At 41.1% G+C, this 13,150-nt stretch overlaps 1 protein-coding gene across 2 annotated transcripts in view; it reads left to right on the top strand.

Moving 5' to 3' along the window:
- tex264b (testis expressed 264, ER-phagy receptor b) overlaps positions 1-8,582 on the top strand; it is a 45,097-nt gene extending 36,515 nt beyond the window's left edge. For both annotated transcript variants that reach the window (XM_004068731.5, XM_078947013.1), the window contains exon 4: positions 7,716-8,582. In XM_004068731.5, coding sequence (XP_004068779.1) covers positions 7,716-7,963 — 248 coding nt within the window. In that variant the 3' untranslated portion in view covers positions 7,964-8,582. The remainder of the gene's footprint in view (positions 1-7,715) is intronic.
- The last annotated feature ends 4,568 nt before the right edge of the window (positions 8,583-13,150 follow it).

Genomic DNA, 13,150 nt, shown 5'->3' with positions numbered 1-13,150 from the left:
ATGATCAACACACAGAAGGGCTTTGGTAGAGACTCCAGAGGAGCCAAACACCAACTCCTGTTTGACAGAACAGTCGCTCAAGACTGCAGGAAACGACACACCAACTTGTGCACAGCCTGGATTGGTTACTAGAAAGCCTATGACTCAATGCCACACACGTGGATCACTGAATGCTTGGAGCTGTACAACATCAACAGGACTCTAAGAGCCTTCATAGGAAGCTGTGGAAAACCACCCTTGAAGCCAATGGGATGCCACTTGCACAAGTGTCTATTAAATGTGGGCTATACCAAGGTGATGCTCTGTCCCCACTGCTGTTCTGCATAGGTCTGAACCCCCTTAGCCAAATAATCAAGACTGGCTATGGATACCGACTCAGAAATGGGGCCAACATCAGTCACCCCCTCTACATGGATGACATCAATCTATATGCTAAGAACGAGCGTGACATTGACTCCCTGATCCAGACCACCAGGATCTACAGTACTGACACTGGGATGTCATTCGGGCTCGAGAAATGTAGCCGGATGGTGACAAAGAGAGGCAAGGTAGTCCACACAGGAGGGGTCTCACTCCCAGAAGGAACAATGGCAGACATCGAGGACAGTTACAAGTACCTTGGAATTCCTCAGGGAAATGACATCCTGGAGCAGGCATCAAGGAGAGCTGCAACAGCTAAATACCTCCAACGGGTAAGGCAAGTCCTGAGAAGCCAGCTCAATGGCAAGAAAAAAACCCGGGCAATGCACAGCTACACACTGCGAGTTATCAGATACCCTGCAGGAATAATAAGATGGCCAAAGGAAGAGATACAGACCACAGATGTTAAGACACAAAAGCTCCTCAACATGCATGGAGGGTTCCATCCCAAATCCAGCACCCTGAGACTGTATGCTAGCCGCAAGGAAGGAGGCAGAGGACTAGTGAGCGTGGAAGCCATTATCCAGGATGAAACGTCCAAGCTGCATGAATACATCAAGCTCAAGGCCCCAACTGGCAGTGTGTTCAGTGAATGTCTCAGGAGAGCAGAGGATATAGTGCTGGAGGACAGATCCTCATGGGAGGACTAACCCCTGCATGGGATGTACCGCCAGACCATAACTGAAGTGGCTGATATCAAGAAGTCCTACTAATGGCTAGAAAGGGCTGGCCTACAGGACAGCACTGAAGAACTCATTATGGCAGCTCAGGAACAAGCCCTGAGCACCAGAGCCATAGAGGCTCAGATCTACCACACCAGACAAGACCCAGAGTGTAGGCTGTGTAAAGAGAGCCTGGAACAATCCAGCACATAACTGCAGGGTGTAAGATGCTGGCAGGGAAAGCATATATGGAGCGCAACAATCAAGTGGCTGGAATAATATACAGGAACATGTGTGCAGAAAATGGACTGGAAACCCCAAGTGGGAAACACCTCCGAAGGTAGTAGAGAATGAGAGGGCAAAGATCCCGTGGGACTTCCAGATCCAGACTGATAGAATGGTAATGGTGAACCAACCAGCTGGTGTGGTGGATAAAGAACAGAGGAAAGCCGTTGTGGTGGATGTGGCAGTGCCAAGCGATGGAAACATCAGGAAGAAGGAACATGAGAAACTGGAGAAATACCAGGGACTCAGAGAAGAACTGGAGAAAGCATGGAAAGTAAAGGTGACAGTGGTGCCTGTGGTAATTGGAGCACTCGGGGCAGTAACCCCCAAGCTGGAGGAGTGGACACAACAAATCCCTGGAAAGACCTAAGACCTCTCAGTCCAGAAGAGCGCAGTGCTAGCAACAGCTAAGATACTGCGCAGGACCCTCAAGCTCCCAGGCCTCTGGTAGAGGACCCGAGCTTGGGTGAGAAACAACCCGCGGAAGGGTGAGAGGGGCGTTTTTGTATATATGCAAATGTATACATATATGTATGCATACGTATATATATATATATATATATATATATATATATATATATATATATATATATATATATATATATATATATATATATATATATATATATATAAGGGCATGTTAAGTCCCCACTACTGTTCTGCATAGGTCTATACATATATATATATATATATATATATATATATATATATATATATACACACACACACACACACACACACACACACACAAGGCTGGGGGTAGCTCGGTTGGGAAGGTGAAGGACTGGCACGCAGGAAACCAGGGTTTGATTCCTGGGGGGAATGAACAATCATTGGTATGGTAATGGTACCAATGGTGAGCAGATAACATCACCCAGTGAGGGCCCTTGGGCAAGACCCTTAACGCTACTGCCTACCTCATAATATGAGAGACAATAAACCACATGTCATGCCGGCTCGGACATTGCCCAGCCAAACAAGGTCTGCGTCAGGTGCTGGGGGACCAGAGCACCCTGAAGGAAAGTGGGCTACTGGAACAAGATGGAAATGGATTAAATGTGAGACATTCTGTTAGAATGTTACTACTCAAGCGATCCCACCGAGAAGGGTTACATGCAGAGAATGTGGAATGAATGGATGCTTCGAAACCCACAATCAAGGCTAACTGCCAAACAACTGGTACCCCAATGCTCTAACATCCACAAATGACAACTCCTATCACAACTTGAGATTGAAGCAGTACAATACCACCAAGGGGGGGGGGGGCAGAATAACAGGTCAGAGAGGAGGCTATACCACACTCCCACCCTGAAGGCCCGTACACACCGGGACGAATTTCGCGCGCGATATTCGCCGACGTTTAACGCCTCGTGACTAAACAAAGGGCACCAATGTGAGTGTGCACACCGACGCGAAAAAACGCCATGGGTCAAAGCGTCACTTTTTAAAAAACGCCTCGGGTTCTTTTTTGTGGTTTGACGCGCAGTGTCGAAAACTATACAACCAATGAGAATGGCGCTTTTGCACATGTGTCTGGAGCTTCTGAAGTTACAGTAAAACACAACTTGGGGGCGCTCAAACACAAAACTGCCTTTCTGAGCACACATACCAGCGAAGAAGATAGACGCCAAGGAGCATCTACACTGCCGCGAAGAAATAATGACGGACATTCTAAAATATCCCCGAACCAAGCACCAGTTGGAGCAACTGGTGCTTGAAATATTCATGTTTTCTTTGTATGATTCTGACAAGCACGTAAATACTTGCTCTCTTCTTCTGAGTGAAAAGCGACTTTAAGAAGCGTAAAGTTGCGCAGCGCCACCTTGTGTACAGGAGTATTTCTGTTTTACATTAAGCGCCATCTAATGTCAGGGAATGAAATTGCATGTTCGCTCGGCTCATCGTCAGCGAAAATCACCTGGGTGTGAACACAAAAAACGTGGCGAAAAACGCTGTCGAATAACGCCTGGCGAATATTCTTCCGGGCGTGTACGGGCCTTGAGATTGGGTACACAGCCCCAACAACCACAGATACGCTGAGCAAGGCAGCAACTGACCTGAAAGACAAGATCATGTCTAGAATGAACACTAGGCAACCAGCTACACCAGTTAAGTGATGTACTGCCTGAAAGTCTCCTGGAAGCTGTGAATGAAGCATTGAGGGCAATTCCTACCACAACAATCACAGAAACCAATGAACTGGGTGAAAACTAGCCTTGAGGAGCAGCCTAAAGAGGTACACAAGAGAAAATGAATTCACACTGATAAACAGGCTGCAAACAGGCTGACCCTGCCACCGAGCGCAAAAGTGTACGCTCGGTGGCAGGGTCAAAACAGTTGATCAGACCCACCAAGGCTGGAAACTGAACAGTCCTGGAAAAGTATATGGGAGAAAGAGACAGCACATAACAGCAATGCCCCAGTGCCCAGTGGCTGGTCTCTCTGAGAAAAGAATATAGGAACCTCCCTGAACAGAATTCAGGAACCATAACATTGGCAGACATCCAAGAAAGAGTCTCAGGCATGAAGAACTGGACAGTACCGGGCCCTGACATAATACATGCCTACTGGCTAAAGAAACTCACCACACTCTACGAGCGCCTGGCAACACAAATTAACCAGCTGCTAAGAGATGGGACTCACCCTGAATGGCTAACAGAAGGGCGAATGATCCTGATCTAGAAGGATCCCTCAAAGGGTGCAGTCCCATCCACCTACCGGCCAAAAACCTGTCTCTCTACAACATGGAAACTCATGTCCGGCATCATTGCAACTAAGATAGATAGGCACATGGATCAATTCATGAGTAACACACAGAAGGGCATTGGTAAAGACTCCAGAGGAGCCAAACACCAACTCCTGGTTGACAGAACAGTCGCTCAAGACTCCAAGTGACGACACACCAAACTGTGCACAGCCTGGATTGATTACCAGAAAGCCTATGACTCAATGCCACACACGTGGATCACTGAATGCTTGGAGCTGTACAACATCAACAGGACTCTAAGAGCCTTCATAGGAAATTCGATAAAGCTGTGAAAAACCACCCGCAGAAGGGTGAGAGGGGCTTTTTTTAAATATATGTTTGTATGTACATATATGTACATATACAGTACAGACCAAACGTTTGGGCACACCTTCTCATTCAAATGAATGGGAAGGTGTGTCCAAACGTTTGGTCTGTACCATATATGTGTCTTAAGACACAGAACATGACACACTGAATCCAATAAATACTGTATTAGCACAGTTAACTTTATAAGTAATTAAATCTTATACCCACATGTACTTTTTCATTTTTTACCTAAACAAAAGGCAATGTTCTTTTAGTGATAGTTTATTGCCATTCTGTGAATAAAAAACTAAGAGCCAAGGTTTTTTTCAGTGTGTCAGCCAGGCTTCACATCAACATGACATTAGTGGTGTATTAGTACATATTTTTTTGACCATACCATGTTTAAATTATATCATCTGACGTGTTAATGTAGAAGTGGCAAAAAATTAGGTTCAGTTCAGTTTATTTCTGAAAATGAGAATATCCATCGAGCTGCCAATCTTTTCAGTGTAGGGTTTAGCAGTAAAATTGACATTGCAAAATGAAAGGAGGGGACTTGTTTTCTTCTGACCCGGATCATACTTTCCGTCTTCCTGGTGGGTGCCATCATCAGAGACAAACGCAGTAGCCACCCCTAATGTCCTTCTTGCTATCTAGCTTCACCTTAGATTTTGCAACTCATATTTAAAACTGCTATGAATGTTTTAACTAAGCCAGATTGTGTCAAATCACTCCAACAGCCCCCTTTGTGACCCTTCATGGTCGGCACTAGTTGTGATTTAATGGGCTGTTTTTCTCCATTTATATGTACAATAAATGAAACAACATAAATCATGCGAAACATTCACTTGCTGAAAATGTCCTGCTTCTTTCTGGCTTTAATTTCGATCATGACTCAACTTCGCTGAGCGTTGCTCCAAGTCATCACCATGAAGGCAAAAGCATTTCTCCAAATAAAGACATCATAACTGATGTACATTACAGTCCAAGTGGGATATTCTGTCCTCCAATGACATATTTAATTTAAAATCTGCCTGAAGGGTTTCTATGGAAGCGTATTGCATTCAATAAAAAAAAAAAACACAGGTCATCTTCGTTCAGATCTTTTACTTGATTTTTGTTCTAATATTTGTAATAACTACAAAAACAAAAACTTGACCAAGTCAAGTTCAATCAAGTCTTGACTTGAACCAAGTCAAGTCAACAAAAACGAAGTCATGAACTGTTTATTTATTTATTTTGGTTGTGAGTCAATCAAAATGACAATATTGAGCACAAATCAGTGAAGTCCATGGCTGACCTGCTGGATGTTCACAATGTGGGTGTGGTCCACTTCCTCAACATCACTCGAACATTGTCAGAATTCGCTATAATTTTTTTTAGAATTCGCTGTTACGTTTGCAGAATTTTCTAGAATTTTTTTGAATTCGCTGTATTTTTTTCAGCAAAGAGTAATAATATTAGGGATTTCTGGACTTAATGTTTGTGAATAAAATAAGTAATAAAGATTTGAATGAAGATCACCTGTTGGTTTTTTTTTTTTAAACATAAAAAAGTTTTTTAATGGAATCCAGTACTCTTCCATAGACTTCACTAACAGTCAAAAAAAAAAACAACAACAACTAACGTTTGCCCTTCTAGTTATAATTATAAATATTTGTTTGTGTTTTATTTTAATTTCTTCCCATTATTCACATGCATATGCAAGGACTAAATATCCATTTGTGCTCCTGGCTAAAATCCTAACTAGTTGATTCTATATTTAGCAGAAATTATATTAAATAAATTCATCTTTGGGTGTTCATGTGTGAGTAAATATGTGTTAACTTCTCTCCTATAGTTGCCCCCTTAAATGGGCAGAGTTTGCTATGAAATATTTCCCTCTAGAGTTTTCGTTTGGTCTTGGTTTCTTCTTTTGTGTGAAATGAGACGAGTGCTGGTTCCTGCTGTAGATGAGCGGCTCTCTTTGCCTGCGACACTCGTCATTGTAATTTGCCCTCGCGTCGTCAAGCATGCCGACACTTTCCCCTCCAAAGAAAACGTTGAGGGCCAGTTTCCTACGTACAGTACACATAAATCTCAATTTGTTGCTGACAAACAAAAAAGTAAATAAATGTTGCTGGTGGAAATGATCTGAATTTAGGTTTTGCCCTAAAAACATCTTCGAGTAAATGTATGTACAGACAGCCAACATTCTTCTTCTTCTTTCTCTTTCGGCTTTTCCCATCAGGGGTCGCCACAGCGAATCATCCTTTTCCACCTCACTCTGTCATGGACATCTTCTACCCTAACATTAGCCAACTTCATGTCCTCTGTTAAGACATCCATATATCTCCTCTTTGGCCGTCAGACAGCCAACATACTCTGACAATATTAAATCTTTTATTTCTTGTTTTTAATTTACTTTCTCTTGTAATTTGTAAAACTAAAACACAGGAAGAAGCTGACACTCCATTATCAGCTTTTCTCTCATGTGTCAATGTTTTTAGTTTGGCTGTAATCAACAAAAAGTTATTTCAAATAACATTAAATCATTTTTCAGACGACTGTGCAACAAATTCACCTCCTTTAGTTGAATCCCCAGAGCCACATTAACTCCATGTAGATTGAATCTTATGTGGCGTTAGAGGGTTTAAAGGGCTGAAATCTTCACGCCTGCTATTGAATTTGTGTGTCTCGTGTGTCCATGACTGGCTGACTAAATGTTACAAGATGTTTATTTTGAGTGCAGTGTTGTGTCAGAACACATTTGCTCACAGAGATTAAAGGTCAATAGAGCGGCGCACTTAAGACGTGCCTCGGATTGTATTAACCTGCAAGGAGCGAACTCATAAATGCACAGGAGGCAGAGCTTTGCTGGCTGATACAACGCAGTCCAATTAGAGCAAGTCCTCGACGTTTCAACACCTCGTTGTCGGCTTTTCTGTTTTAAGTCGCAGCACAAGGTGTTGGAGCTGGTATCTCATAGTTTGTTCACAACCAAAGACATGTGACAACCACCATGTGTGAGAACTTCTCCGTCTGAGGAATAAAGGGACGTGTGGTATTTTTAGATGTAAGAATGTGAAAGCATTCTGAATGAAGAGGATGCTAATGTCCTCTATGCGGGTTATTGTTCATGACACACAGCAGTTCTGGACTGAAATCAAAGGACAGCTTAAACGGCATCATGAAGATTTTGGCTGAATCCACGCGCCTGACTTTTTCTTTCTTTCTTCTCTCATGAGGAGATTGTTTCTAGATGTCATCTCACCATCTGTCCCTTCCTTGCCTTTGTCCTGTGGCCACTTCAGGTGCAGAATCCAACAGCGAGGACAGCTCAGAGAGCGGGGTTCTCCTGCCAGACAGCAGGGAGGCGTCACTAACGGCGTCCTCCGTCCTCCCGCGCTCAGATTCCAGACGACGGGAAAGCTCATTTAAAGAGCCGGAGCGGACTGAAGGACAAGAGGAAGAGAAAAATGAGCAGCATCATGAAGATTCCAAATACAGAAGCCTGGAGGGGCCCATGCAGCAGTGGACGGGTGTTGGGGGTGAAGAATAAAAATGTAGTGTAGCCTGTTAAACAGTGAAATATGATGAGACTGCAAAGGCACAGATATGACTTCTGATTAGCTTGGATTTTATTATGATCTCATACAAAGAACACAAACCAATGACGTCAATTATTTCCTTCTTGTGTTTTAAACTTTTAGTTTTATTTTTTGTCCTTCCAGAAATGAACTCAGTTCTACCTTGGATGTTGATTAACAAACTGAATATTAAGTTACTGAGATGAGTTTATTTAAAGCTTTCAGTTTTTTTATGCGCTTACAAAGATTTATTCTTTTTTTTTTTTACATTTTTATCTGGATTTTTAAATATAAATGGTGTTTGATTCAGTCAGAAAAATGTCAACTTTTCAACTTGATTGTCTTGTCAGTTTTGTGTTCCATTTTGTTGACTGAAAACTTGAAATCTAAAACAGTGCTCAGGTTGCCTGACTTTCCTCAAAGATTTAACATGGAAAGGTTGTTTTTAGAGCATTTTTACTTGAAAATACTCACTGTTATTTGTTCCAACAATGAGTGGAATTCAGTAAGAATAGAAATATTACAGATAAAGTTGATTTCACTGTCTGTAGCATTTCATATTAAAGTATTAAAAAAAAGAATTTACCAAAATCTATTATCTAATTGGTTACTTTTTTTAATCCTCTGATATCTCGTATTTTAAATTTATTGTATGGTGACAAAAGTTTAGAACCGTTAATCAGACGATCTGAAACATGTGACACAGGATCAGTGATGCAGAGGAGGAACTTCAGGTTAAACGCAGATTTTTTTTCCAATTGCTGTTGAGTTCTTGCAGGGATTGCATCACAATAGCAATTTAGCCTACGCCATACCACATCGAATGGTGCTGTGGATTAGTCCTTCAGATATTTAAAAGCACTGGATCCCAAACTAATCAATGTTCTTAGAAAATAAAAGCATGAAAAAACTTTAATACCAAAGCGGTTAGGGGAGTAAAAGAAGACCGTAATGAAAGAAGAATTTGGCACAAGTTCTGGATCAGAAAAGGAACCCAAATTGTGTCTAAATATAATTAAATAATGAAGATATTGGAGTGTTTTTTTGTAATAAAAAGCAGTAAAGCACTGAAGTTAAAGTTGTAAAAGTGGAAAAACCTTTGCAGCAAGAACGTGCGCTTTCTACGATCTTTTTTTAGTGTTATGAATCAATCTGCCAAAAGTATTGACTCACCCATCCAAATGATCAGATCAGGTGTCCTAATCAGTTGTTCTGGCCACAGGTGTATAAAATCAAATCCTCAGCCATGCAGACTGTTGATAGAAACATGTGTGAAAGAATGGGCCGCTCTCAGGAGTTTAGTGAATTCCAGCGTGGAACTGTCATAGGATGTCACCTGTGTAACAAATTCAGTGGTGACATTTCCTCACTCCTAAATATTCCACAGTCAACTGTCAGCTCTATCAGAACAACATGGAAGATTTGGGAACAACAGTAACTCAACCACTAAGTGGTAGACCACGTAAACTGACAGAGAGGAGTCAAAAGAGGTTGCTGACTTTCTGCAGTCCACTGCTACAGATTTCCAAATTAATGTGACCTTCAGATCAGCCCAGGTACAGGAACCAGAGAGCTTCATGGAATGAGTTTCCATGGTCGAGCAGCTGCATCCAAACTACACATCACCAAGTGCAACTCAAAGCGTGTGATGCAGTGGTGGAAAGCACGCCGCTACTGGACTCTAGAGCAGTGGAGACGCCTTCTCTGGACTCATGAATAACACTTTTTCATCTGGCAATCTGATGGACAAGTCTGGGTTTGGAGGTTACCAGGAGAACGGTTCATTTGGGACTGCACTGTACAAAATGTGAAGTTTGGTGGAGGAGGTATTATGGTGTGGGGTTGTTTTTCAGGACTTGGACTTGACCCCTTAGTTCCAGTGAAAGGAAGTCTGAATGCTTCAGGATACCAAAGCATTTTGGACAATTCCATAATCCCAACCTTGTGAGAACAGTTTGGATGACCGTCTGGTGTGGATAAACTTGACGGGCCTGCACAGAGTCCTGACCTGAACCCAAAAGGTCAAAATATCAGTTTGCTTTTGGAAGAATGGTCAAAAATTCCTAAAAACACACTCCTCAACCTTGTGGACAGCTTTTCCCAGAAGAGTTGAAACTGTAATAGCTGCAAAAGGTGGACCAACATCATTTTGACCTCAATGGGTTAGGAATGGGAGGGCGCCTGTCAAAGTTTTTTTCTGAAAACACAAGACAGTATTAAAAAACAGACAGGAGCCCAGTTCAATTCATTGCGAGGAGAGCTGGAAACAGACAATCGTTCGACACCTCTGCTCCAAGCAGCTCTGTGGATGTCTGTCCAACCTCCCATCTTTAGTCAGAACTGGGTTGCCCAGGTTACATGTGGAGTGAAGGGTCTAAGGGATTGGTGGTTAGTAGTTATCAGTATCTTTGTCGTTTGAATCTCCTCGCTGCAGCTACGGGGGGGTCAGGCTTGTTTTAAGGTTTTAATCAGCTCACATTCCACACACGCCTTTCTTTCTGGTGAGGTGATCTTCTTTTCTCCAGATGGCACATAGGAAACCCCAACACAGCAAATTTAATTATGCAAGAAAAACAGAATTTTAAAAAGCAATCTTACAAACATCAGTTAGAATGATTAATAAAGAAAAGGAAGTACATACCTCCAACACACTTCATGTGTGAGTCAAGGCAGGTGAATGAATACTTTTGTTTATATAGTCTATATATCTGCTGTCATTTCCCCTTTGTGGGATCAATAAAGAATTGTTCTGTTCTGTTTCTGTTTCTGTTCTGTACCGTAATGTACTGTGCCTGCACCTACACATGCATTTGTGCTGTATTTGGTAGCTTCAAGTCTAAGATGTTACTTGATTTTTGTAAATTTCTATGTTTGTTCTGAATTTAGAATCAAACAGATTATTATTAGTGGAATAACTGTATATAAACATGAGCAAAAGAATGTCATTAAAGTATCCAGCTTTACCAGTTTGGATGTAAACCCATTCATGGTTTGTGTTTCTGACTTCTTTTTCCTTCTTGTTTGTGTCTGCCATGGTCCTGCAGGGTTTCCTCTCAAACTCTGCCTGTAGTGTTGAAAGTGGAAACATTTGGACAGTCACAGTTTGAAGCAGAAACATTCAATAGACTGTGGCTGCATTCCCACTATTACAGCCCTTCAACTTAACAATCCAGCTTTCTGTGTGGTTCCGTTTTTTTCTGAGGACACTCGCTGAAGTTTGAAATAGTTTCTGCAGTCAGTTATGAAGTGAAGTAAATTGGTTGGCAGTTTTCCACCACACTTAAAATGGCAGTTTAAGAATTCCTCCCTGATTGAAAATGTAATGAATGGGAAATATAAAAATTGAAACAAACATGAATGTTTTATTGGGATTGGTAGCCGGGAAGGCGAAAACTTTCAAGAAATTAAATAATTGGTGAAAATGTCTCAAAATGCGACATCATGGTAGTCAATGACCATAAAATCTTGAGAATTACGTTGCTGGCCAGTAAAAAGCGATTACCAGAAGAAGGCGAAGTGGGTTAGTGCCTATAAAGTGGAAGAATGGGTTGGGGTGATGCTCGACATCTATAATATAAAGAGGCTGATATCTTCATTCCAGTTGGAACTTGATAAATTCAGTTCTATTCGGAAAAGATGGCTACAATACATTATTGAGACTTTCTATGATGTGAGATGCTACAATGTATGGAATGTATAAATAAAATATAAAGGTGTAATATAAGATTGTAAATTAACACCTGATATTATCATGATGGATAACAACACGGACCCACACTCTGGTTCAAATATACTTCCTTACTTCAAATATTCCTGCATGTTTCTTTTATTTGTGTAATTTCTATCTTTTCTTTTGGTACTTGTGTATTCATGGACATTTTACCCAGACCCATTTTTCTTACAGGAGTCTTCCTTTTTTTTTTATTATTCCATCTGTGAATGGGTACTCTTTGGAAGATGTTATACAATACTCCAAGGTTTTTTAAAAACCCAATTAAAAATAAATTACAAAAAAAAAGCTTTGTGGGAGAAGAGACACGATAAACAAATGATGGGACCCTCGAAAACACAGACTTAACAAAAGCTCTGCAGATGTTGAAACCTCTGCAGGAAAAGTTGGCTTATTGGAGTATTACGAGACAGCGAAACCTTTGAGGAAAATAGCGTGACCTTTATGGCAAGTTTGAGCTGCGTTGCTGTTCATAACAGTGACCTTGCTGGCTAAAGGTCTTTAAACTGCTGTCTGCTCTTACTCCTCAGATACACAGAAAGACACCCACACACCAATGTGCTGCATAGATTGGCAGACATGAAATACGTTCCCTTATTTAAATTGGCCTCAGAATGCTGATCTTTTACCTTACAAATAATTGGATAATACAATGATCAATAGGATGTTTTTGTATTTTTAATCTAAATGTTGATTACTTTACAAACATTTAGGTTCCCTGAGGAGGAAATGAAATGAGTCTGGATGAGCTTCGACTGTGGAGGTGCTGAGACACCTTTTTCTGTGTAATTGCCAAACCCCTCCAGAAGAGTAAAGAATGCTTCACTTTAAGTTGCCCGTAAAGGTGAGGTATAATTGGCGATAGCTTAGAGAAACGGTGGCCTCTGTGAAGCCTGCATAGATAAGAAAAGATAGTGTTATGTGGATGCAACTATCAAACGTCCACTTGGAGGAAAATGGTTTGGAAGACCATGATTTCAGCAGCTGTCATTGACACAGATTTACTAAATTTGCAGCTTTTTTTTCTAACACAAAGAAGATAGACATGTGATATTGCAGGAAATATAATATTCAGATTTTAAAAAAGGATGTATTTTATCTATGGCTGCAGAAAGCTTTTTTACCTAATTTGTTATTTTATGTTTCTAATTATCCATAGTAGTTTTCATTTAAGTTGATTCTCCTCATTATATTAAAGAGACTGGTTTTCTGTTCCTTCTAATCAGATTGTCTGCTGTTATCATCGTGTTTATCTCCTCACGGTTTGTTCAAATTTTAGGTTTATTTATGAAAGCTTTTAAGTTCCTGCCATGAAGCCTGGTCTCCTATGTTTTGGGTCTTGCACTTTGGCTCTTCACATACACAGAAACTGACAGCTAAAACCGCTCCTCTCCTCATAATATTCAAAGTTTTGCTAAGTGTTTGAGGC

The sequence above is a fragment of the Oryzias latipes genome, chromosome 5 (assembly GCF_053564925.1).
Source record: "Oryzias latipes strain Hd-rR chromosome 5, Olatipes_Hd-rR_3.1".
Taxonomy (NCBI): Eukaryota; Metazoa; Chordata; class Actinopteri; order Beloniformes; family Adrianichthyidae; genus Oryzias; species Oryzias latipes.
This window is presented reverse-complemented; position numbering and strand designations above follow the sequence as displayed.